This window comes from Acomys minous (assembly GCF_964271855.1).
Source record: "Acomys minous genome assembly, chromosome: 11".
Taxonomy (NCBI): Eukaryota; Metazoa; Chordata; class Mammalia; order Rodentia; family Muridae; genus Acomys; species Acomys minous.
This window is the reverse complement of record NC_140492.1, coordinates 21,058,429-21,085,920: the sequence shown is the minus strand read 5'-3', so window position 1 is coordinate 21,085,920 and position 27,492 is coordinate 21,058,429. Positions and strand designations below refer to the sequence as shown.

The 27,492-nt window shown below is 38.4% G+C and overlaps 1 protein-coding gene and 1 long non-coding RNA gene across 4 annotated transcripts in view; one reads left to right on the top strand and one right to left on the bottom strand.

Moving 5' to 3' along the window:
- LOC311608403 overlaps positions 1–27,492 on the top strand; it is a 201,330-nt gene that overhangs the window by 87,753 nt on the left and 86,085 nt on the right. Inside the window, exon 4 of one of the 3 annotated variants that reach the window (XR_014782952.1) lies at positions 20,468–22,118. The exons of 1 other annotated variant lie outside the window; for it this stretch is intronic. This is a non-coding gene — a long non-coding RNA (uncharacterized lncRNA). Of the gene's footprint in view, positions 1–3,103; positions 5,312–20,467; positions 22,119–27,492 lie in introns of those variants that run through there. One more of the 3 variants, XR_014782953.1, reaches the window with a different exon arrangement.
- Positions 1–27,492, bottom strand: part of LOC311608401 (SAM domain-containing protein SAMSN-1) — a 49,032-nt gene that overhangs the window by 4,528 nt on the left and 17,012 nt on the right. The window contains exons 2-7 of the mRNA XM_084800847.1: positions 25,660–25,731; positions 22,133–22,282; positions 16,948–17,077; positions 14,698–14,849; positions 11,790–11,996; positions 9,332–9,482 (exon numbers count right to left, since the gene is read on the bottom strand). Coding sequence (XP_084656973.1) covers positions 9,332–9,482; positions 11,790–11,996; positions 14,698–14,849; positions 16,948–17,077; positions 22,133–22,282; positions 25,660–25,731 — 862 coding nt within the window. The remainder of the gene's footprint in view (positions 1–9,331; positions 9,483–11,789; positions 11,997–14,697; positions 14,850–16,947; positions 17,078–22,132; positions 22,283–25,659; positions 25,732–27,492) is intronic.

The window sequence follows — 27,492 nt, the reverse complement described above, 5'->3', positions numbered from 1 at the left end:
AAAGTGATGAACACTTTACAGACATAAAACTGGATTCTCTTCCTGGGAAGATCTTCTCAGTCTCTAAGGAAAGCAGTCTTTCCAATTCTCACACATTAATACATTTAAGATTCTAATGGGAACAGATGCAGAGACCCACAGCCAAACATTAGGCAGGGCTTGGGGAATCCTGCTGCAGAGGACAGGAACGACTGTAGGAGCCAGAGGGTCAAGGACACCACAAGAAAACCCATCATAGGGGCTCACGGACACTGAACTGACCACCAGGGAGCCTGCCTGAGTCTGACCTAGGCCCTTTGCGCATGTGTAACAGTCCTGGGACTCCTAGCAGTGGGAGCGGGGGCAGGCTTTGACTCCTTAGCAGGCTTTTGGGCCCTTTTCCTCATACTGGGTTGCATTGTCTAGCCTTAATGCAGAGAAGGAGCTTAGTCTTACTGCAACTTGATAGGGCATGTTCGGTGGGTATCTGTGGGAGGCCAGCCCTTTTCTGAAGAATAAGGAAGGAGGAGTTGGGGAGTGTGTATAGGGGAGGTAGCGGAGAGGGACTGGGAGGACAGGAGGCGGGTGGGGGGGGGGACTGCCATTGGGATTTGAAAATAATAATTTTTTTAAAGGTTAAGGTTTAAGGTTCAGTGAAAGTAAGAACTTCCCATTTTTGCTTGACCTTCCAGGTTTCTTAACCCAAAATTCCCCAGTACTCAACTTTACTTTTTTTTTCTTTAGAGTAAAAAAAAAAATCCCCAACATAACCAATAATATAAGCTGAGAGACACAGGCAAGTACCTGGCCAAGGGAAATATTGATGGAAAGTGGTTTTACACTAATAAAATAATACTTTCACTAGTTCCATTAAAACTGAAGGTGACCAATGAAGCGTCTGTGCACGCCAGAATGTGACGAAGGCACTGGCTGGCCCACTGCATCTCTTCCTGTGGCTGTGCACAATCACCAGAGCAGAGATCCAGGCTTACACACTTTAGCACAGCTCCAAGGTCTTCATGCCCAAGCCTTCTGAGTCTCTAATACTGAAACCCCACAATTCTATACTCCCAAACTGTTAGCCAAACCCCCCTTTCCCTTATGTTTCCTCACATCAGTGACTTAACCACAGCAGCAATAAAAACATCGAATATATCATTTAATGCTATGTATATATGTTTAAGTCAGCACAGAGACCAATATCAGTCTCTTAGTATCTTCACAATATGACGTCTTTTAATGTATGTCTTAATTCACTTAACAAATTAATTGGTAGAAATTTAGGTTGTTAACTAGACCAACTAGTGTTTAAGATAGCATTTTCATGGCAATTTAATGGAAATATCCTAGATTTTGAATTACTATATATTTAAACTATTTGTATTTTAGACATTCAATTTTATACACAGTTGCTTTCCAGAAATTATTTACACTCTTGCAGACAATGTATGTAACACTAGCATACTCATGAAATAAATCTTGTCCACAAACCAAACTTCCCATCTGCCCTTTTGTAAAATTCATATACGTAAGGTGGCACTGCAGGCCACTCACTTTCCATCATCAGAAAAAATTCTTCCTCATTATTTGTAAGTCTCTGTACTATGCATCCTCACTCAGTATCTAGTGAGTCTGTAAGATCCATTTGAGTCTTTGGTAGCCTCCTACAGGATGAAAAACAGGACTGGGATCTTTAGGAAAACACATATTTTAGAAGATTTCATCTTGTTTAACTGATGTGACCGTTTCAAAGCCATGTTTAGGCTAGGTCACAGTCACATTGTTTTATAAATATGGGTTTAAGAGTGTTCACACACACATACAAACACACACACAGACATTATAGTACTCTTTAAGTAACTGATGTGAAAAATCCTCTCACTTAAAAATTACTCTTTAAAGAAAGGGTAAACATGCCCTGATTTCAGTTTATTTTTTATTATATAGACTATGCTGTTTGTCATAAATGAAATCTCAAAGAGTAACAACAAAAATCAATCTGGAGAAATTAAATACTAAAGCCAAAGAGTTACAACTGAAAATATATTAAATCGAGTGTGTGTGTCTCTGTGTCTAAATAAACACCAATAAAACATCTGTCCATTTGCCTTACAGAAGCTTTTCAAAAACAACAACAACAAAATTACATCTGTCCATATCCTCTCCTTGTTTATTTAAGCAGTTATTGTATCTTTTCTAAAATATGTGTCTTTTAAAATCGAGCTTCCAGTCACATGCCAGGTGGGTTAGAAGGCCCAGGTACATGTCAGGGCCTAGACACCAGAATAGACTGGCACACTGATGGACCAACTGCTGGATACTGTCTGGCATCACTACAAATCTCCCCTTTGGCGACTCATGTTCCAGCTACTGACAGGGCCTCCCATTTGCTCTGCATCAACTTGGGCAGGAAGGAAGGCACAACTGGGGATGGTAGAGCAATGAGGAGCTGCTGTGTCCACAGCTGGTGCCAATGACCTGGCACACAACCCACCCTTCCCCCTTTCTCTTCACTTGGCACTGAAATCTGATTTTACAAGTACTTAAAATATCCGGAGTGGAAATTCTGTGAAGTTTGCTTATTTTGTTACCATTATCTTTCAATTTAAAATTTAATTAGCTCTGAATACTAAGAAAGGAAGATTCTTCCATCACTCCTCTACCTCAGGGACAGTAAGTAGTACAAATCTTGGTAGACACAATTTAGGACACATCTAAATGTATAGAAAGAAACTGGGCAGAAGAAATGGAAACTATATGCCATGAACAACAGTTGCCTATTTTATCCCAAGAAAGCATTTCTGAATAAGATAATTGAGCTTTAAACTTTTTATTTGTAGAACACTTCCATGTGCATGCACATGCGTGCACAAATGCATGCGCACACACACACACACACACATACACACACACACACACACACACACACACACACACACACACACACACAGTATTCTCTTCAAGTTGATTGGAACATCTCCCAACCCAGAGAGCAATTTTAAAGTCCTTTAATAAATATAGGCACCCTTATATGGCAAAGTAAAAAGAGTCTACATTTTTGTTCTTCAAGTGCTGGGTCACAGCCCCCCTCCCTTTTGTCTCATACTTTATCTTACATTCTCAGGTGAAAGAGCCAATGACACCATTCTGCTCGGTGATGACACAACCTGGGAGTGAGTTCCGCGTATCTCTCCTTGCCCGCTGGGTCTGCAGAACCCCAAAGTCATCACTGTCCTTCAGCAGTGACCCTATGATCAGCTCAGACACCTCCCAATGACTCTTCTATCAGAAGAATCTTCTCTTCAGCCAAGCAGTGGCCTAAAATATTTAATCCAGTTTACATATGAAAGGTCAAAGTGAGAACAGGACTATCTATTTCTAGGCCAGGAGAAAGTAAAAATCAAATTTTCCCCTAAATCTTAAATTCCTGTTCTCCGACACTTGTCCTGTCTCCTGCCCTCTTCGGCACCCCAGATACACTAATGATCCATGGAGATTGGACTCTTTCCTGCTGTATCACAGTGTTTTAACACCCAAGACACACACCCAGTCTGCTTAATTTTTATAGTGAATGACAAGAAAAGCCAAAACTCTCCAAATGTTTATCCTAACAATAGAAAACAAACTAGGAATTTACTGACATTGCTGAGCTGCTCTTTTTTAAAATTACAAATGTAATAATTTTTCTCCATCAATCAAGGCAATATAAATGAGGCTTTGTTTCTTATGACAAGGAGCTAATATCCAAAATATATAAAGAACTCAAGAACTTAAACACCAACAAACCAAATAATCCAATTAAAAATAAAGTACGAAGCTAAATAGAGAATATTCAACAGAGGAAATGCTGAATACCATTAGCCATCAGGGCAATGCAAATCAAAACAACTCTGAGATTTCATCTTACAACTGTCAAAATGGCAAAGACCAAGACTCAAGTGACAGCACATGCTAGTGAGAATGTAAAGGGGAACACTCCTCCATTGATGGTGGGAGTGCAAACTTGTACAACCACTGTGGAAATCAATCTGTCCCTGTCTCAGGATACTGGGAATAGCTCTACCTCAAGATGCAGCTGTACCACTCCTGCGCATATACCCAAAAGATGCTCTACCATACCACAAGGATATTTGCTCAACTATGTTCATAGCCACTTTATTCATAATAAAAAACTGGAAACAACCCAGATGTCCCTCAATCAAATAATGGGTAAAGAAACTGTGACAGATTTCCACAATGGAATACTTTTCTGCTATTAAAAAAAACAAGGAAATCATGCAATTTTCAGGCAAATGGATGGAACTAGAAAAGATCATCCTGACTGCTGTAACCTAGACCCAGAAAGACACACATGGTATGTACGTTCTTATAAGTAGATTTTAGCCGTATAGTACAGATAACCATACAAGGAGGATCCAAGGGAGAATGTTTAAATCTCACTCAGAAGAGAAAATGAATAGATAGCAGAAATGCTTAAAGAGAGGGAACATGGTAAGAGAAGGAGCACTGAAAGAAATGAGGGTTGATCTCAGACCTGGGGAGGGTGGAGCAGCAGGACCTAAGGCTTGTAGAGAGAAAAGAAACTTCTGTGACAAGCTGGACACCTGTGACAGGGGACACCCCCAGAGGATAGGAGGGTGACTCTCGCTGAGACTCTTCGTAGCAGAGGTCATGGAGAATGAAGAGGACACCCTCTAACTAGACATGACTCCTAGTGGAAGGAGGGAGCACCGACCCACGCACAAAAACTTCAACCCAAAACTGACCCTGCCTACAAGATGCGCAGAGACAAAATTAAAGCAGAGACTGAGGCAATGTCCAACCAATGCCTGGCCTGAGCTGCTCTGATTCAATGATGGTAATAAAGTTACATACATAAAACGAGGCTAATTTACATGCCCCTACTCTTTTCAAAGAGCTATTTTTAGTTTGACTGTAGCATGCATTTGTTTTTGTTTTTTTTTCATGATGTTGCACTTTTATATAACCATATATTCAAGGTCTTTGTCATTCAAGGAACATGAAGGTTGTGCATTTAATCTTTAGCTTGGTTGCAGAGGATGTGATTCACAAGGTAGGATAGATAAAAATAAGCCTGCAGCAGCATGGTGCCGCATCATCAGAATTCACCATCTTATCAACAAATGGAAGTCATTCTTTATTTCTTAAGCGAAGCAGTTTCATATAAGATAAATAGCTTTCAGTCAGAATAGCCTAACACACAAAATGCCTCTTTTTGACATGTGTATTCTAACACTACTTTATAACATGAGGTTAAAATGGGAATAATCTCAGGGCTGTGTGTTAAAAGTGACATGAGTCAAATCTGCATTTTTTTTCTATTGTTTGTCTCCTAAACAGAGACTCTCTGTGCGTATGCTTATACATAAGAGGCTCTTATTGAACAGTCAGCATATCTTGACTTTCAAGGACCACATTCTAAAGCCTTATAAAGGGAAGTAATTTCTGGGGCATTTCCTTTTTTATGTCTAACAGCGAAAGTCACCCGATGTTTCTAAACAATTGTATTTTATTTTCAGAGACCAGAAAAGACTGGAACGTATGATCTCAGAGGCATGTGAGGCTATTTCCCAGATATATGGGCTTGAAAAAAAAATCTACTTAACTATTCATATTTTAGTTTTCCTACCTTGCAAGCTAATATTTTGGGTTGGAAGTTGGGAGCTGGTTGCATCCAGCTCTTAGATCATGGTTTCTGTCAGTCATTCTTCTTTGGTTAACGGAGGACATGGACTGGTAATGTGAGACACAGAAGAAGAAGTGAAGTGGACTTAAGTGACTCGGCCATCCATTTGTTGGCTACTGCTGAATACTGTGTGTCCCTAAAAGCATTACTTGCTGGCATCCAAGCCTTTCCTCTCACAAACTCTGATGCAAAACAGCTGCAGTAGCTTCTTCCGTCACAGAGCATGATGAGATGCTATTGCCAATTTTCTTTTTTTATTAATTTTTATTTTTTATTTAATTTATTCAAATTACAACTCAGCTGTTACCCCAACACTTGTATCATCCCATTCCTCCCTCCCTCCTGCTTTCACCCTATTCCCCTCCTCCAGGTCTATGACTGAGGGGGACCTCCTCCCCCACTATATGGTCATAGGTTATCAAGTCTCATCTTGGTAGCCTGCTTATACTTTCTTTGAGTGCCACCAGGTCTCCCTACCAAGGGGAGGTGGTCAAATATGGGGCACCAGAGTTCATGTCAGAGTCAGTTCCTGCTCTCCACATAAGGTGCTGTCCATTGGGTAGGTCAGAGTAGGGGTTCGACATTTACTACTTGTATTATCCTTGGTTAGTGCAATAGATTGAGCAGAACCCCTGGGCCCCAATCCACCCATCATAATGTTCTTCTTGTAGGTTTCTAGGACCCTCTGGGTCCTTCTATTTCCCTATCTCTTATGTTTCTCTCATTGTCACTTTTCTTAAACTCCAATTTTTATTTAATATTCTCTCCCTCCCCCCCTGCCTCTCTCTCTCTCTCTCTCTCTCTCTCTCTCTCTCTCTCTCTCTCTCTCTTCTTTCTCAAAAATGATAGGAATCTTTATATACTAAACTGACCTTAAACTCTCCATCCTCCTGCCTCAACCTCCTGAGTGTTGAGCTTAATTAGTGCTCCCTAAGCTGGAGTGCTCAGCTAATACCGCTTAGGAAATTGATGAAGTAGCAGAAATTTTCAATTTTAAAATATTTACGTTTTTATATTTGCTGGTTTGCACATGCAGAAGATGGATCTTTGAGCATCCCAGCAGTGTGCCTTTGGTCGTAGCCCTACCTCTCCTTCTCATCTAGTGGTTTGACTTCTTCAAAATGTATTTCCGAATATTTTCATCAGCTGGAAATGGGGCAAGATGGATGTTTGAATTGTAGGAGAACAGTAAATATTTTCAAACATTCAGAAGAAGGCTCTTTTTGTACTTTCTGCTCACATTCTTTTGGAGATTATTAGCTGTTAGTACAGGAGACCAACAAGGGAAACCTACAGAATGGGTTTCTTAGCTCACCGTTGTTTAGAGAGTAGTCATGAACTGAAATGACAGAATGTGAAAGAAGCTGCATCTACCTGAGCGATAACTCTGGACCAATGCACATGAGCGCATTTTATCTGGGCTCCTGCTACAGAATAAGCTGTCCACTGCTCGCAGTCAGTCTTTGCCTGCCTTTTGACTTCATCCTCTTCCTGTGATCCTCTCCTAGTCACCAGAGCTTGAAACAAAACTTTAAAATGTCAGGTCTTAAGTCATTTCTACTGGGGTTGAGTTAGTCATGCATGGCAAAGGCGTTGGAAAAAGATAAATATCTGTACAAACGCAGGACTGCAGTGAAAACAGTAAGGATGCTTTTAAGAGGTGCACTAATTCCTACTTCACAGGAAATAAATATAGACAAATTATGCCTCAATTTGGTAGAACATATGAAATTAGGTAGAGGATAACTCACAAAAGAAGTCAAGAGGCCTGGCTGCTCTATTTGGCTTCCGTCCCTGCTCACCATCTGAGCTGCTTCCCAAACCCTGGGCTAGTGTCTTCACTCTGAAATCAGTAGGGGCTTGAGTTCCAAGGCCCTTAGGGCCCAAGGTTCTCAGCATAAACAGGGAGGCTCACTGCCTGTCTGCACTAGGAACAGCCCTGAGGAAGGCAATAGTAAACAGGAAGACCTTGGAATGACACTTTACTAAGAGTCTGTGTTTAAGAAAGTAGTTAAAAGCTACAGTTGATGTTACTTTTGAAAAACAAGTGTGGATTGGATGGTTTGAATTATCATTAGGCTTGAAATTAAGTTCTATTTTTCTCTCTTGTGGTTTTGGTTTGTTTGTTGTTGTTGTTGTTGTTTTTCTCTTAAAAAATAATTTGAGAATTCCATACATCAGTACAAACTATTCACATCATTTCTACACCTCTTCCTCCTGCACCTCCCACCATGTTTCCCCAGTGTCCCATCTATAATTATTGTCCACAAGTGCACCCAACACATACAGCAACTGTACATATAGAGTTGTGGGGTCTAATTAGTTTTTCCCCAATTTATATGTGTCTAGGACAAGGCTCCTTTCTTTTCTTTTTTCCATTACAAAATAATTTGCAGTACTATGCACACCCTAAACTCAGGGTTGGAAGCTTGACTAGAGTCAATAGAAATGGTGTTCTGGATGGGCGATTGTAAAAAATAAAAGCCATTCCACTTTTATAAACTCAGCTGGTGTAGCTTGTACTCAGCCATAAATGAACCTGCATTTATTATTTCATCTTCAGTTTATATTTACAAATACAGAGAGCCATCTCCAATAATAAAAGTGAGTGCTGAATATTTTTACAAGCTATTATAACATTTACAAAGGGTACCATAAACACACACAAGATGTGACTCTATGGTAATGAAATGAATTTTCCTGTGCGGTAGGGAAGGCTCATTAGCTTACAGCCAGGCTCTGTGTTGTGCTTCAGAAGACATGTGTGGCATTACTTACTAATGGCTCATGCTGTCACTAGAATATCTGTCTCTAAGTCCCTTGGTCTTTGAGAATGCAGGCATCCAATTGTGTGTAAATTGATAGCTTGGGAGAAACAAAACAAGAGGCTCAAAGAAATATTTTCCTTTCCTAAGAATATAGTGAAAATCCTTTCCCTAATTATACATCTTGGCCAGATTTTAATCTATTTTTTTAATTGTTCATGACACACTTTTATTTTTTAATTTAATTAATTTATTCAGATAGCATCTCAATTGTCATCCCATCCCTTGTATCCTCCAGTTCCTCCCTTCCTCGCTCCTACTTTCACCCTACTCCCCTGTCCTATGTCTGTGGCCAAGGGGGACCTCCTCCCCCACTATATGGTCATAGGCTATCAAGTCTCATCTTGGTAGCCTGCTTATTCTTTCTCTGAGCACCACCAGGCCTCCCCACCATGGGGAAGTGGTCAAATTCCCTCATGTTACAGGAAAGAATGATTTATATGATTCTTAGTAAAAGACGCTGGAGTTTTTCTTCTTTTAAAAAAATTTATAACTTTTTCAGATTACATCCCAATTGTTATCCCCTTGCTTGTATCTTCCCATTCCACCCCCTTCTTCCTCCCTATTGCCCTCCCCTAGATGTCTGACAGGAGGGACCTCCCCCACTCCATTTGACACAGCCTATTAGTTCTCATCTGGATAGCCTGCTTCCTCTTCCTCTGTGTGCCTGTTGGGCCTCTCCACCAAAGAGAAGTGATCAAACCAGGTCACCAGAGTTTTTGTCAGAGGCACTCCCTGCTCTCCCCACATTTTTGATAATTTCACTATTTAAATTAAGGCATAGTGGTCAGGAGGGAGTAGAGCGGGTGAGTACACTTACTTTCTTCATCCAGGAGACTCTCCGTGGCAGACAGTAGCCTCATCCTGTCTTCGGGGTTGGCAATGTCTAATTCAATGAGATGACTTTCTTTGATATCCTTCAAGTCATCCAGGGTCTCATAACCATTGAGCAGAAGGGTTGAAGCGTAGTCCTGTAGTTGGAGGGAAATATGTATAATCTGTGAACTAGTAGGTCTCGAATATTTTGTTTTCCCTAAATTGAAACTAAATATACAAATGTCAACAATAACCAAAGCACCAATGGAAAGCTCATTTTCTATATACTAGTTTCCCGTAAACAAACTCTAAGACACTTGATAGAAAGTACTGTAAATTCTTAACCTTCAGAAGGACAAATGTAGAGAAGAAGTAATCACTAGAAACTATAATAGTGGGAAAGCATGCATCATTTACCAGCTGAACCATCCGTCCCATTTGGCTCTTTTACTTCATACCTAGTTAAATTGATACAGACAGCATTTTTTAAAGTTTTCAATAAAATATCTCTAATAGATGAAGTTACAGAAATATTTCTGAACCAATTTCTCTTTTTGATTGCTTGGTCATGAAAACATCTACTTTCGTTATTTTCTTAGTATAGCTTAAAAAGTGAGATGGACTGGTAGGGAAAGTGTTTATTGCCTAATGAGCTAAATTGGGTCCCAAAACACAAACTGATAAAAGGAGAGATTCACTCTTGTGACTTTCCTCTGACATCCACAACAACACTGTGGCACATACACAACACACACACACACACACACACACACACACACACACACACACACTTCAAATGAATACATAAATAAATGTAAAAAGTAAAAAATAAACTTAAAATGGACTCAATTCTGTATATAAAATGAGTTCATCATTGTTACTGATTGAAAAGTAATATATTCAATGAACCACAGACTTGCTATTTAATTTTTTAAAGATTTATTTTACTTATTACATATGAGAGCTTTATTTGCAGAAGAGGGCATCAGATCACATTATAGATTGTTGTGAGCCACAATGTGGTTGCTGGGAATTGAACTCAGGACCTCTGGAAGAACAGATGGCACTCTTAGCCTCTGAGCCATCTCTCCAGCGCCTTGTTATTTAATTATTAAGTTAAGATTTTAGTTACACATAAAAGGCTCACAGTTGAAGAAAATATTATTTCCCTTCCTCAGTGGGGATATTTTGTATATCATTTGCATCAACAGATATTACTTTAAAATGCATAAAGTTCTGATAATAAAGTAGGTATGAATTTCTATAACCCCTGTTCTAACAGACTTAATATGCAAAGTGAAGTTAAATTGTTTCTTATATTTCTTCAAAAATTCCTCCCATTTTTACTTGACCATAGTCTCAATATCTTTGTTTCCGTTACTAAAGTTGACTATGATGGCAGAAAGCTTTAAGTAATCAAGAAAAACTTACTACAAACCACATTTTAACCAAAATAGGGGAAGAAGAATGATAGTTATTTTTAAAATAATGCATTTTAGGCGATCACAGAATACCCAACTTTCCATTCTTACACAACGATCTGTGACTTCGTGAGTGCAATGTTTCATGCCCTTGGGTAATTTTCCACCAGTCTCTCAGGCAGAATTCACACTGTGTCTCCTCCCGGAAGTATCATATTATACCAAGCTTACCATAAGGAAACTTGAACGGGATGTTGGTAGAGCAGTAACTCAGAAATACCAATTAGGAAAAATATAATTTCTATTGTCTTGATGAATCACTTACACTATCAAAAGACTGATGGGTTAATTTTACAAGTGGAATGCAAAGCTGTAAATGGGATGACACTGCAGTGTGTACTGTACTATATGGGCTGTTGTACCATTTAACAAGAGTTATTTCTTTTAAAACGTACTAATACAAAAATTACAAAACTGACAATTGGAGGGCCAGTGGTGCAATGGGTTCAAGTGAAGTGCTTGTAAAACAAACTTTTCCTTGAAATAATCACAAGGGCACCAGTGATCACTGTTTTTTGAGTTACCTTGGAGATGCAGATTTTTAGTCATTTTTCTCTGCACTTTATTTTGGTCCCTCTCACTATAAAAATTCAAGTTTCTTGTTAGATTTCTTCTCAGTCTCTTTGATTTCACTATATTTTTATTATTCTCTTTATCATTCTTACTTAAATATTCTACACGGCCATCTATTCCCCTAGCTTATTTTGTTTTTGTTTTTGTTTTTCACTGCCATGTCTCTACATTACTCTCTATTGTCACTGGCTGCTAACTACCACTAGGGTTTAGGCCAAAGGGTGTTCCATCAAGACTCACCCTTGCATCATAAAAGTAATAAAGGAGAAATAAGACCTGTGCTAGGAAAACAGATTCTCCTTTGCTGTAAATCTTTTGTTTTTAACAACCCTCTGTAAATACTGATCCACTCCCCTCAACTGTTCTTCCATTTGTCAACCAAACCAAGCCAAGCAAAGATTTACTCACCTGAAGGTTAAGCCTCTCTAGGAATTCCTGCAGTGTCCTGGGGTTCTCTCTCTTACTGCTTCTGGGTGCTTTGATTTTCTTAGGAGCTGCTCCCTCTTCTGAGATAACATCCACATAAATAAATTTGAAGTTTCCCACTTTATTGTTCAGCATCCCTGTCCACATTCCCATCGGTGTTTTGCAGATAATGTCTATGATATCTCCTTTCTAAGGACAAAGACAAAGGAAAGTCACATTCCAAAGCACTGTCAGCCTGCAGTAGTATGTGTGTGTGTGTGTGTGTGTGTGTGTGTGTGTGTGTGTGTGTGTGTGTGTGTGTGTGTATGTGTGTATTGGAAACTTAGAGAAATGAGGGAAATGTACTAAAGGTGTTTGGAGAGTATAGAAACCGAGTGACTCCATGTCTTCAGTGAGAGTGCTCACTGTGTGGTGAAGAAAACACCAACCTGCTTGGTGATCCTTTCTTGTCCTTATATCAACATGAAAAGAAACAGTGATATTAAGTGACTTCTCAAGAGCCTAAAAGAAGTTAACGATGATGTCAGACTTTTCATTCCCCCTCCTAAATCAATATAGTACTAAAACATCAAGCCATCATTCAACATGCTCTTATAAAAGGGACACAGAGAAGAAACTGGGCTCCATTCATGGTGTTAGCTCATCTGACACAATTCATTTACAGCATAAGTCCATGTATACTGTTTTTTCCACCTAAAGTACTTTAAGTATAGGATTTTCTAAAGATGTAACCAAAGTGTTCATGCAACCAGGTATGCTGCTTGATTCTTGAGTACTGATCGGTCTTCCCATTAGTGTTCAGTAGCACCGGGCTGTGATCTGTCAAGCCTCATTAGGGAAAGCTATTTCTCTGGCCTGGACAGAGGCCTAACATTCCAAGCTACTCCAGATAGAAAAGAACCAGCCCAGTTGTTCTGGCCAATCATCTATGCAAAGGACCTCCCCTTCGTAGGTGGGTTCACTGTAAGCCATGCTCAAGGCAGAAAAGCAATATGAACTCTTCAATGAGCATGAGTGCTCTGACTTCCCTGAATTGCCAACCCTAGTCCAGGCCTGCAGACAATATCCTGGGTCTGTCTGAATTTTCTCAGAGAAGCAAAACGTTCTTCCTTCATCTTCCTATCTTTTCTTTAAGTGTGCTTTCTCTAATAATTCATTTGTTCTCCAATGCCCATCTCTACTATGTGGCTTCTTGTCAGGGTTGGGGGGTGGGGTGGGGAGGTGACCTCCACACAGGACTAAGTGAAAGGCCATATCTTTCTCTGTTCCTCTTCTTCCACTTTGGCTTCTACTTCCTCTTCCCTGTAGCTTCTGAGACTTAACAGTTTGCTGCCCCCGGTTTTTTCCTTTAAAATTAGAATCAAATTTTCCTCATATCTGAGTCTATCCATAAATTATTTTATTAAGGAGACTAATAACTCCATATAGGGACTCAGATGTCCCAGGTAATGCAGTGACTTCACTGGAATTCCCCAAATTTTCTGATAACATCAAGAGGCGGTATTATGTAGACCAAAAGCCACAACAAAGTGTTCACAGAAGCACGAACTAGGCAGTTTGACCTGGCCAAACCAACTAGCATTTTGTACATCACATCTAAGAATTACACTTGGCCATAGGCTGCAGTTACTGGCAAGGGTAAAAATTTTTATGGAGATATTTCTTTATGGGGAAATTTGATTTCTGGGCAAATAAATGCCTAATTGTAAGAGTCATAGTTGCTCTTACAAATTTAACTTTAGAGCCCAAAGAGACATGATGTATCCCAATATTTGCTGCTTGTAAGTCTCTATCCTTAAGGCTGTGCTTAAACATGTATGTCCTGCTGCTCTGTGCATATATGATTGATGTGAAACCCAATTTTATTGGTTACAGTCATTTAGAGCTGAGTGTCATTGAAACGTATGGTCTCTCTGATTTAGGATAGTATGTCTGGGGGTAGGTCTTGGTGTTTCCACTTTTCACTTGAGAGAATGAAATGGCAAGCCAGATGCCATACAACAAGGGGATCACCAAACTCCCAAGACATGCTAATGAGTTTCTAGGCATGGTAGCTCTTTACTGGGTCTTTGCTATCATCTTGTAACTTTGATGTCTGGTACCCCATATCTTTTTAAACTTGCATATTTCAGCAAAGCTGACAGGTGATCAGGGCAAAGACTCAGTCAGTTTCCTTCCTCATGGGTAACTGTGGGGTCTTTTGTGTTCTATGAGCACTCCGAAGAACCACCTTCATGGCTATAGCTTCACAGGGAGGCATGAAAAACTGCATTCCACCAACATCACGAGAGCTTGAAAAAGAACTTCAAGTCTCAGGGGGTCATAGCATGACTAGCAGCCTGCTTTAAGCTGGGGATAGCCTCTTATAGAAAGCAGCAGAGCCATACATAGGTTTATGATTAAATAAATATATGTTATTTGAAGCCTTAAAGCTGAAGATAATTTGTTGTAAGAAATTATCATTAGGGAAAAGAGTTCTGGTTGTCCATGGCAACTCACTTAGAGAGAACTTGAGTTGTCCAACCAAGTCTGTTTTCCCATGCCTTTGCTCTACTGGCTCCTGCCTGACAGGTTTGTCTTCTCTCCCTTTCTTTTGCTCTCTTATTTTCACATTACCATATAACAAGTGGTGGCAGGGTTTAGATAAATGCTAACAATTCATTTCTCCCCAGTGGACTCTGAACTTGTATTGCCTTATGCTAATGCCAAAGCGGACTGATCCCCTGCACCCCAGCTTATGCTAATTCAGCCTCTTCCCACTGGGAACCAGTCCAGCTTACTGCATGGGAAGAACACACATCTTGACTTCCAACTTCCTTCCTTCAGTCTCCAAAGTGTCCCATGCAACTAGCATTTGACAAACCAGGAAGCATACGCAATGTTGGCCCACCTTGATTTTGAGGGAGTCAGTGTCATAGGGACTTGGTGTGAAGTCTGTGTGCACTCTGGCACGGCCACAGAATGGCCCTGAGTAGGGGCTGTCATCATCCAGGCGGAAGCTGTCTCGATTACTTGTTCCATCTGAGCAGCTTGTTATCCCACCTGAAGAAGGAAAGGTTAACAGTTTTGATCAAAGCTTCTTTGCCTTCTGTGCCATTACCTAGAACTGGAGCAATGGATGTCACTCTTACGTAGCTCCTAGCCACTCTTCTGCAGTGACTTTCTTCTGAGCTAGTTCTGACTCTTTCTCTTCCAGTCTGAGCACTCTCCTCAGTCCTAATAACAATACTGTCTCCTTTGGACACTGTGATCTGATCTGTCTTAGACAGCATTAGGCAATGCCCACTTGGTAACTTGGAGCAAGCTCAAACCTTGACCTAGACAGTTAATTTCATAGCTGGAAACTAAGGTTGAATTCGATAGAAACAGCTCAACCATTATGTGTTATTATTTATCATAAGTGGTCAACACACGACATTTCAGGGTTTCCTACAACTCACATAGTTGTAACGAAAATTGCCCCCAGAATTCTTACTATGTGCCAAAGGCCATGTTAGAAAAAAAATCTCTACTTATAAATGGTGATACTCTTGTTTGTCATAGGAGTGGAGAAAACAATTGCCCAAATGTGTGATCCTCCACATTGTCCTGAAGTGCCTGACTGCTTGTTTTCTGGTCTCCTTCCTTCCTGATCCTGCATTTCAGGTGAAACAAAACAAAAAAGAAAGAGCAAGACAAACAGAGAAAGGCATTCCATCTTGCTCCATTTTGCTTTCTTTCTGTAGTGTTAGTGCTGTTAGCAGTGGGAGTGTCTCGTTGTTACTACCATACCCAGTTTCCTCACTTCCTCCTTCAGGCTGATCTTTTGCTGCTCAAGCGGGCAACAGCTGTAGTCTCATTACCAAGTATTGTGAAATAATGTAAGATCCTGTAAGTTCCACATTGGGAATGAAGAGAAATGTAGCATGTTAGTGGATCACTGTGTCCCTGTGTAGGTGACTGAATGCAGGCCTTGCATGATGGTATGTTGGAGTAATAAAATTCTTCCACATTCAGTATCACACTTTGAATTTGAAAACTACCAGCAAGACTGAATATTTATGAAATCTGAATAACACACACACACACACACACACACACACACACACACACACACACACACATACCCTTCAACTGTTTCTGCATTAGCTTTTTACCACAAAGCAATTATTCTATGGTTAATAGGAATAAAACTGAGGATAATTGAAACATTTTCTCTTTGTGAGCCATCGTCAAATAGCAGGAATAGTTGATTTAAAAGGAAATGTAAAATAAACTTTGACATTTGAAAGTTCTAAAGAGACCACAGGTAAGACAACAGTTTGCATATAAACATATATGAGGCACCAGCAGTGTCAATACTTTCTTGTAACCATTGTAGCAGAAAATGTAACTGATCTTGAGTAATGCCCTTCTTAGACAAATATCAGTTTTGATTCGTCAATCCTTATAGTTCTTGCTAATCCCCTTTCTCACCCGACTGGTGACATATCTATCATGTAGTATTATTCATCACATCAGTCTCTACTTACTAACAGTAAATGTGAACGACAGAATTGAACCAAATATTCTGCACTTTGCAAAATCTGGATATTACAAAAGAAAGACAGAAAGAAAAAAGAAAGGAAGGAAGAAAAAAGATAGGAGAAGGGGGAGGGAAGGAGGAAAAGAACAGGAGGAGGGGTAGAGGAGTGACAGATGGAGGAAAGAGGAGACAAAAAGGATAACATCAAATAAGGAACATGGGAGGAAAATAAAGAACAAAAATTTACCTCTTTCTTTCAAATACTTGTATGTCTTTGAATCAAGATAACACTAGGTTTCCAGAGCATACAATTTTGCTATCAGATTTTATTTGTCAACACAACTTTTTGAGGCATACTCACAAAAGACTTGCAGGCTATAGCATAAAAAATATGTTGTGCTATGTTATGTATCACAATCAATAATAAGTCCATGTATATTCAATGTATGTAACCTCTGCAACTTCTCTTTTATCTTTGTTTCTAATCTGTTAAACAATCTCAGGGTGATCATCCCTTGCTTTTTAATTAGTGTCACCCAGGTTTCTTTACTATAGTGTCACCCCTTACTCATTAGCCTTACTTGATGAGCTTTGGGTTTCTTTACTATAGTTTCACCCCTTACTCATTAGCCTTACTTGATGAGCTTTGGCCACTGTAGAGACTATCCATAGAGTCGCTGGCTTTGAGGGAGATCTTCTCTGTATGTGTTCCAATCATGGGATCACTGTTCCGATAGGGGAGGGTTTCCTCTCCATTTTCCTCCTCCTTCAGAAGGAAGCATATCAGAGGTTAAGTGTGCAGATCAGATTTCCATGGAGATGTTCATTGTGTGCAGTGACTCAACAAGCAAGACACATTTAAACAATAAAACACCCATGAATACATCAGCATAAAATATGAGAGTCATTAATCTTCAGTTCATATTCTAGGAAAACAGTTTAGGGGCTACTTGGAAACATTCCCTAGATGTGAAATTCAACTTCAATTATAGGGCTCTGCTTTTGCAAATAAAGATGAATATCATTTCGACTGTTTAATCAGAACTGGTAGATGTATTGACATCGATGCTTTTTCTGCTAAAGTGCAGTTACTTCTTCATGTTCTCCTTATCTGTTTGCCACCATTACTAATCCTTTGAGATCTGATACTACAGGCTTAAACTCTGCACATTTGTTTCATGTCAGTTATTTGCACACTACCAGATCACTAGATATGAATAAAACATGCTCACTTTGCAATTCTAAAGCAAGCCTTATCTAAGGAGCTTTACAAATCTCATACTGTGCTTGCCACCTAGTCAAGTGAAAAGCAAATCTTGCATAAAATTAGAAAAGACAGACAATTTCAAAACAAATTACATTTACTTGAAAACATCTCAAATGTTTTCCACTTTTAGAAACTTTGGACAAAGCCTATGAATTTCTTAGTACTCATCACAATATAATTCAATAGTCTTATTTTTGAGCATTACTGAGCATTGACAAAATGTCCTAATATAAATAGACTCCATTTGATTCTCTGCATTCATCTATTCTGTATTCAGTCATTCAGAGAAGGTGTATAAAGCACAGCCTAGGTACTTTCCACCTTTATAAAGTGTGTAAATACTGTAGTAAACAAGATAATGGAGTAAAAGGGTCTCGGCTCTAACAAATTATGTTCTGGTCTGAATGGGTTATGCATACTGTATAAGCTATGTGTTTGTACGTCTTTAAAGTAGTTGCATATATGTACATGAACATATTAGCATGATACATATAAGTGCTCTGAACGAGATAGGCCATACAATGTGAGAGAACTAGTAAGTCAGACAAGGATGAAGAGGGATAGTTGATTTAGGTAAAATCAATTCCAAAGACTTCAACTGTAAGGCAACAAATGCTCAGAATCAACCTGAAAATATACACAGATGTCCTTTTAAAATATGAAGACCTGAATTATGAGACAATAGAACTTATGTTTCCTTTTAAAGATACTTTTCCAAGAAAAAGGAAGGATAACAAAACTGAATTCACATTAGTCTCCGGTATAGAGGGGGGTGTAGTGAAAGAAAGATGGGTAATACATTAATAACTCACAGCAGTGAATGACAGGCAGTTGATAAAGAACATCATAGGCTACTGTGGTGGTCACAGGAATGCAATATCTAAATCTCTGGCCATAGGACTCCACCTTACTGACTGTGTCTTGTGAAAAGCACATGAGCCTTAGGGGTTGAAGACTGAAGGTTATAATTCCATTTTGTTTGTCATCTCCAAAACATCACCCGTGCATTAAATTTACACTGCACAAAATCATCAAAGGGAAACTTGATCTGACTTCGCTGTGTAGAGTCAGCGCCTTTGAGAGGTAACTGGGATTGGATGAGGTCATCACAACAGAGCCTCCATGATTGGGGATTGATGGCTTTACTAGCAAAAAGACAGACACTGAAACATCTAGGTATATACTACATTTGTCACTGCACGATAACCCCTGCTGCCTTGTAACCCTGCCACAAAAACAAAAAACAAAACAAAACAAAAAAACAAAAACAAAAAAAAACCCAAGCCCGTACAAGATGCAGCTCCTCAACCTTGCACCATAACTATGATGCAAATTAAGGCTCTTTATGAATAACCATTCTATTGTGTTATGCTTCATTAGCAGCAAAAATATGACTACTACACTAGTAGTTCCAATCACCCCCTATCTATCAGTGTGTTTACACTGATGCCAGACCTTGTACTACTTCAGTGCCTGAATACATGTAAAGAACAGTTATGTGACTCTGGTGGGTGGGGAAAAAGGGAGCTCTTCCATTGGGAAGGTTTGGCTGAGGAATTCCCCATGCATCTGCCAAAATGTCCTCAGAAGTGGGCTGAAAAGAAAAACTCTGAATCTTTCCTCTTTTCCCTGTCTTTTTATAGACGTCAGATATGCATTGCCATTGCAAAGCTTGCCCTATGCATGTATCTTCGTTAGAATTCGCAGGCTCTTCCTCCTAGAAAATCCTTGGTGTTTCTCTCATTTCTTTGAGGTCTGTTTTAAAGAAAATCTAGCCCTACTGCACTATAGTAAAGGGATTGTTTACAAATTTTAATCTGGGGCCTGATGTGTCCTTTTCCTGCTTTTCAGAGATCTTTTTGGGTTTCTTGTCCTGAATGGATTTTGCCAGAGTGACAACAGAAAAACTTAGATAGCTGATGTAGTAATGAAGACAAGGGAGGCTAGTGACTTACCCTAAATCAGGGGCAGTTTGAATAGAAAAATATTTTTTGTTTCTTTGGGGTTTTTTGTTGTTGTTGTTGTTTGTTTCTTTGTTTGTTTTATACAGTTCTTTGATTCTTTAAAATAATTTATTCACATTTCACCCCAATTGTTATCTCCTCACTTGTATCTTCCTGTTCTCACTCTCCCTCCCTCTTTTGCCCTATTTCCATTCCCCTAGACCTCTGACAGGAGGGGACCTGCTCCCCTACCATCTGACCACAACCTATCAGGCCTCATCCTGATAGCCTGCATCCCCTTCCTCTGTGTGCCCACTAGGCCTCCTCACAAAGGGTAAGTGATCAAATTGGGGCACCAGAGTTCATATGAGAGGCAGTCCCTACTCTCCCCACAGCCACGGGAAGTGAACAGTAATGGATGAGAAATAGTTGGGTTCTGGTAAAAAGCATTGAGATTTTTAATCTTTGATATATTCATAGGTTGTAGTGTCTGTTAGACATCTTTATGGTATCACCAAATGAGCTGTTGGTTAACTGAGTACAGCAGTCAAGTGAATATATCCTTTCTAGAGATACTTTTAGAAAACAATGGTATGAGACTATCCAGGAGCACAGAGGAGGACAGGGTATATTTAGTGGAGCATCCACAATTTTAAGAAACCTTGGATCCTGGTGGTGGTGGTGGTCCACACCTTTAATCTCAGCACTGGGAAGGCAGAGGCAGGTGGATTTCTGGGTTCAAGGCTCGCCTGGTCTACATAATGAGTTCCAGGACAGCAAAGGGTACACAAAAAAAAACCTTATCTCAAACACACACACACACACACACACACACACACACAGAGTCACACAGGGGTTGAGGATGAGAGAGAGAGAGAGAGAGAGAGGTGGAAGAGGAGAAAGAGGAAGTAGTTATCCCCATGTCAGGAAGACTTTGTATTTACAGAAACAACAACCAAAGCAAAGAAGAACTCTGTGAGAGAGAACAGTCCAAAGAAAGCTCAACGAAGCCAAGAGAGCATTTTCAGTGCATGTCACCACTTGTGTCTCCAACTAAAATAAAGTGACTTTGTGTTTGATGACACAGAGGTTACTACTGTTGTCACAGAATACTGTTGACAAAATTCAAATAGAAAAGAGCTGAAAGAGAAAATGAGCGTAAGACACACAAATTAACAACATAGGACCCAGAGTCTGTACATGTACCTTTATATTTATGATCTATATGTTTATAACAATATAGGGTATGACGATCAACTACCTTTGAACATTGCTAAGAGGACAATGTAAAGGAGAAAGAAGAGTTTGCAGCTAATGAAGTTGACTAATGAGTCAACTATATATTTACAAGAAAAAGAAGAAATTTCTGCTCTTCTGAAAATAATATAGAATAACTAACCCCAAATGGATCATTCACTAAAATTGCAGAGCTAAAATCATAAAGCCATTAGGAGAAAATTCAGAAGTAATCTTCATTATACTTCATTAAGCACTAATTCAACTATAGTGACAAAAGCCAAACAATGAGAAAGACAGAAAAATTGTGCTATTATAAGTATTTGGGATACAAATAATACTATGAAAATGGAAATATAATTCATAGACTGATAGAATATATATTTAGAAGTCATATATAAAAAAGACTCATTCTGAATTTATATAAACCATGAAAGATTAATAAATGGTGATTATTAAAAAAACAAACAAGATATTTAAATAGTCATGTCTTGAAAGATATGTAGATACAACCACAAACACATTAAAAGATGTCAATATCTTCCGTTACAAGAGTAATGTGATTCAAAATTACCATCTAATTCATCTTAACTATTGGCCGATACTTTAAGAAATTACCATAGGCTGACATGACATAGCAACATCGGAGCCACTTATTCGTTCCTATTGGGGATGTAAAATTGTGCACAGTTTTGGGCAAGCAGTCCCCAGTTTATCAAAATATCAGGTTTAGAATTACCATATATCAAAAGGGAAAAGATATTCATATGAAGAATCACAAGCAAGTGCTTATAGCAGCATTACTCATGGGGAGCCCAACATAAGAATCAGCCCAAATACACATAAGTACCTGGGGAAATGGAGATTATTTATAAAATAGGATAGGATTTTGCAATAAGAAGAAATGAAGTACAGATGTTTGCTACAACTGAAACAATCTACTATTCTTCACACACTAGATGTGTGGTTTTTCTTCTTTTACAATGGGAGTAGTAATCCTTTCAGAACCATAGGACTGGGCCAATCAAAAATCTCAGTGGTTAAAGGCACTTCCTGAGCAATCCTGAGGACTTGAGCTTGATCTGAGGAACTTGTGTAGAAGTAGAAAGAAAAAATAGATTCTGAAAGGTTCTCCTCTGATACCCTCATCACCTCATGGCACTTGTGTCACACACACACACACACACACACACACACACACACACACACACACATAATTTTTAAAAGAACTACAGAATTTCTAGGTATGACAACTGAAGGAAAAAAATATGTCTCAGAGCTTCATAAAGCATCAAATAGTGTAGGTCTAAAGAAAGAGCCTTCCTAATATTTTGCAAATATTTATATATAAATACAGATGACAAAATATACGTACTTTTTCCTCAGAGAGGGCTTTGATGTATTTTCTCCCCACTTTTTTCTTCATTGTCCATGAAATGGCCCTCATTTTTTTACCTAGACTCCCTCCATTATTTGCACGTTTATTTTGTTCTTCACTTGCATTTGTTAGCTCCTCTTCATGGACCTAATGAATATTTTACAAAAGACAGAAATAAAGAGAAGATCATTTGAATCAAAGGTCTTTCACATACTAAGCAAAGGCGCCAAGTCTAAGCTCCATGTCCAACCCTAAGATCTCTTAGAGAGAATCCAAGTTTTTGGATTTTTTGTTCATTTTGTGCAGTACATATTCTGGGCATAACACGTATTGGTACCCATTTCCAGCTGGCTTCCTGTGTAAGAAACTCAGTTGAAAGTTCTCATCTTCACATGTGAAATTCTTTGAGAATTTATGGTTTAATGGTTTTATTAAACAATCATTGTTGTTCTTGTAACCATCAGGCATCACGAGTGTTTACAGCTCTGTAGATGGGAGATTGTTTAATGGAAGGATTAGAAAAGCCTTTAACAGCCATCTGTGATGGAAGACCATGACAATAACCTCTTGGGTTTCAAAGGGACTGACATGGTCTCAGTTATTTTTAAAGAAGTTTTGAAGTTAATTAAATCAGTTGAATTCTTCAATTCATCTGGCAGTTGCATATGCATGCACATTGTTCACTGTAAGTAATAGTAAATATTAACTGGCTCAGTCCATTAATAAAGAAATATATAATTCATATATTGCACACATAGTACTAATTAAGTCTTGTTAGCTGTTGATCCTTAACAATCTTCCTAAAGCAGTGATTTTTTTCCTCTGACTCCGAATAAAACAAGTATTGGTATTTCTCTACAAAGCTCAACAGCATAGCATAAATCAATATGATATAGTATAATTAATTGTGGGAAACTTGTTTGTGACCTTAGATGTTCTAATATGCAAACTTTAACCACACAATTAACATTATTATTATTCAATAGAATGTACATGACATAACATATCTTTATGTACGTACTCAACTACTTATCAGATTTCAAAACAGCAGCAATATTTCAAAACAGTATTTTGAGAGAGTTTGTTTTAACAAGTCTTTTGTGGTGAGTCTGACTCACAGATGCACAACAAAGCTTGAAAGAGATGGTAATTAAATATGTCCATGATAGTGCATTCCCTTGACTTTATCAAGTTCTCACCAATGTTTGAATTTGCTTTTGTCTTGGCTTCCTCTAGTTAGCGACAGATGTCCTTCTTAAGGTAGCCTAAGGATTCCCCTTCAGTGCATAGTAACAGGAAAGAAGTCATCTGATTAGTCACTCTCCACAATTGTCTACATTTCCTGTTGGTTTTATCTGATTTATTCATCTCTGATGTTATTTTATTGGATAATGTTTCTTCATTTAATGGTTATCTGCATTTCTCACATGGTGCATGCTCCACTGGGAGGAAAGGCTTTCTCTGTATACCTCACCCTAGTCTCAAGAATACCTCCAGGTACATTACCCTTTAGTATCCTTTATATAAATGAAATACTTTATGTAGATATTTGAGGCAGTTTTCCCCCTCCACTAGAGGTCATATTAGGATCAGATCTTCTTGTTTGCTCAGATGTGCAAGCAATGAGATAGAATGAAGGTCATGTGCACTAGTCCTGCCCACCATGCTTGAGAGGTGGATAGCCAGTCATCCCAGAGCATCAAAAAGTGATGGGAAATGAACTTGGGGATTTTAATATGAGAGTTTAACCACATAGTTAACACCATTATTAACCAATATTATATTTCACTTCATATCTTACCCAAAATTGCATATGATAAATATGAATGGACAGCCAATTTAAGCTTTGAATGCACATTATTAATTTCTATATTCAAAGATATAAAGGCAAAGAGTCTTTGCTTAATTGAAAATACTAGAATAAAATGTAATTTGGAAACACTTGAAATTTTAGTCAGTCGTTTTCTTATCATTTCTCTGTGTTTAAACTTTCTTATATTATTTGTAAAAATTATTTTTAGTAACTGAAATAAGTATAAAAGTATATTGTTTAGTTACAACTGATACTGTTAATATCTAAGTTTCAAATAATACAATACAAATACTGTTTGGTTTTTCCATCATTATTTATAGAAGCCTCAGAGAAACTGCCCCATATATTTTGAATTAGTTTTCTTTTCTGTGATGTTCTCCATAGCCTGAACAACATTATTTTTTGTTTAGAATTTACAGTTCTATTATTGTCCTCATCTTTTAAAGTGATATTTCCTCCAGTCTCCAGGCATTATGTAGTTGTCATTTCCATCTTTCATTGCAACAGTACTCTGGAGTATCTAAGAGAAGCCATGTTACTGTGTAGTTATCTATGAAAAGGATGAAGAATTGATCCTGGTTCTCTGAAAAATGAGAAAGTACTTTATCAGCTCTGCTAAATGCGTTAGCAAATTACAAGGCCAATTTTTAGAAGGAATAATTTACTTATTCCAGTGACAGTGAGTGAACTTGAGGTAATTTCATAGGTTTGTTAAAAGATAAATACTAGCAGAATACAGCTATAAATAGGTAATAGAATTAAAAGTTTATACAAAACACTGAGTGAAAATAGTCATAAAAGTTAGTTCCTCTCTGTGTATACACACACATATATGCACATATACATAAACAAGTGTTATGCAAATATGTTTTGTGAGTACATATATAATTATATATAGTCATCCATAAGTACATAGATAGTAAAAAGTGATTGTAGAGCTTAGTGTTTATAATCAATCTGGCAAGATCTAGAATCATGTAGAGACTGCCCGTCTTTGCATGCTTGTGCAGGATGATCTTGGCTATATAACTGAGATGCGAAGACCCATCCACTCTAGCCACCGTTGCCTTGTTGGAATTTATAAATGGGGAAAGGAAACTGAGCAGCAGCATGCATCTGCTGCTCTCAACTTCTCTACAACATGGGTGTTACAACCTGCTGTTGCACACTCCTGTAGTTTTGACATTCCCAGAGGTGGACTGTGACCTTTAATATGCTAATGGATATAAGAAATAATAGTCTATGAAATTTTACTTTATCTTATCTAGAATATCAATTTCTGAAATAAAATAGCAAATATACATATATGCATCTCTATGTGAGATTTATATAGCCTGTTTATCTAAAAGCAACTGTTAGTAAGGTCACAGAGTCAAGGTAAGGTGTAGGGTTACGTTTAATGATGAAAGTGTCCTACATTTTGAGTTTTCCCAGTGTTAGTCACCCATTCCACATGGCCCCAGGTAACTTGATATTTATGTTCTGCCTAATATTGAGTGGGCTTTTTAGATAGCTATTTACCATAATGCCTGCCATGGTACTAGGTCCTAAATAATTGCTCATTTATTTCAAAATTCTATGTAAATCTACATGACATGAAAATGTATTTAATTTCCTTACATAACTTATAAAACAGCTATTATCCTTTTATATTATAAACTTTTTACAATATGCTATCATAACATTCATAAAGATAGAATAAAACACTAACCTCATTTGAGTCATCAGACTTTGACATGGAATTATTCCGAAAACGATCAAAATTCCCAAAACTGCTGCTGCGCTGTAAAATTGGAAAAGGAAAAGAAACTTAAGGTTGTGACTTCCAAACTGAAAGCAATAAATTTATTATAGTTTCTCAGAAATACCTTTTGAATTTGTAGGTTATGAAAAGTCCTTCTCTGAGCTATCAAAAGACATTTTAGGTATAAATATTATTCATATCTTGCACTAAAAATTGCTAAAATGTCTTACTTTGGTTTGTGTAATCATGGTTAAGTTTTACATAACTCACTCATAGTATGAGTTAGGCTCTTGACACAAGTAACTGCAGCCTCTGAGGCTTCTAAGCCGAGCCTCTTTTTTTTTTTTTTTTTTTTGATATGGTAAACACTAAGTTATTTGCACTACGAACAGACAGGCAGTATTTACCATCAAAGAGGCCAACTAATAAAGACGCAAAAACAAAACAAAGCACATGGCTGATTAATCCTTCTTCTGCCTCCTAAGACAAGCTTACTTAAATTAAAAACTAACACAAGTACACTCCCCACTAGTAAATGTGGTTAACTTTAAATTCTCTGCTGTTTATCAGAAAGAGAGTGCACACAGGTGGACCTATCCATAAACTGAACATGTGGGCATTCAGGATGTAAGATTGAGAGTCAAACTGAACTTCTGCACATTTCCCCTGGAACAGCCATGAGGTCCAACCATCATCCCCCATTGTACAGGTCTGGTTACCTCATTGATTTCAAGAACAAGCACCCTATGTTGTTAGGAGATTACTCCCCTAGAGTTCTAATGCTAAGCTTTTATTCTCATGCAACTCACTCTAGGTGGGTTATTACAAATAATCTCAAGATGCTTCAAAGAAAATGGCTCTCCTGAATAATTTTCAAAATTCTTCAAAATCACTGAGTCAAAAAATTGACTTTCTCACTATCTATTTAATTTTATGCACTGTTTAGGCTGGTGTGTATCTAATCATGTGTGCAGTGTGTGGGTGTGGGGTGTGTGTACCTACAACTACAAAGAAGATAGCTTGTCCTAAAGATTGTACCTCATCTCAAAGTAAACTATTTTAGAAATCAATAGATTTTAATGAAAAGGTAACCTAGTAATTTGAAAAAATTACTGGTAGTCAGTAATCTATTGACTTTTTTATTGTCCACTCAGAAATTATAGGTCGCTTTAAAAAATTTTTTGCCAGAGAATTCTTGTCCTTGGAATTCTTAGCTGTGTCTTTTACCACTAGCTGCCTTTAATACCCCCTTATTTCTCTTATAAAATGGGTTGATATCCAAAGATCCTGAGCGTGTGACAAGTAGCTACCCTCCTGGTCATGGTACTACAGCATACTGCCCCAAGGATTCGGCCCGTGGGAGACAAAATGCCTTTTGCTGACTTGATTCCCCTGCTAAAGGGCTCATTGCTCTTTCTGTTTGTGGGGACAGGAAAGACGAGATAGCTGACATTGTGTTCCACAGTGGAAAATACCAAGTCATCTCATACAGAGCTTACCAAACTAGAGATGGACACAGACAGAGCATGAAGCACTTCACCCTGCCTAGTGAGCAGTTCTATCAGGCCGCTGTTGCTCTGAGATCAGAGGGACATGAGAAAACTATTGTCCTGCTTACAAACGAATACATCACAGACATTTATTACTCCGTTGTATACTCTAGACATTCTTATGCCCTATTGGAACCTGGGCCTGTGGCAATTTAGTAGCTTATACCCAGCCTGATGCTGCCTGTTACATATTAATGAGAGTTACAGAATGCTTCCCATTACCGGATAATGGGGCCTGTTGCACGGGAGG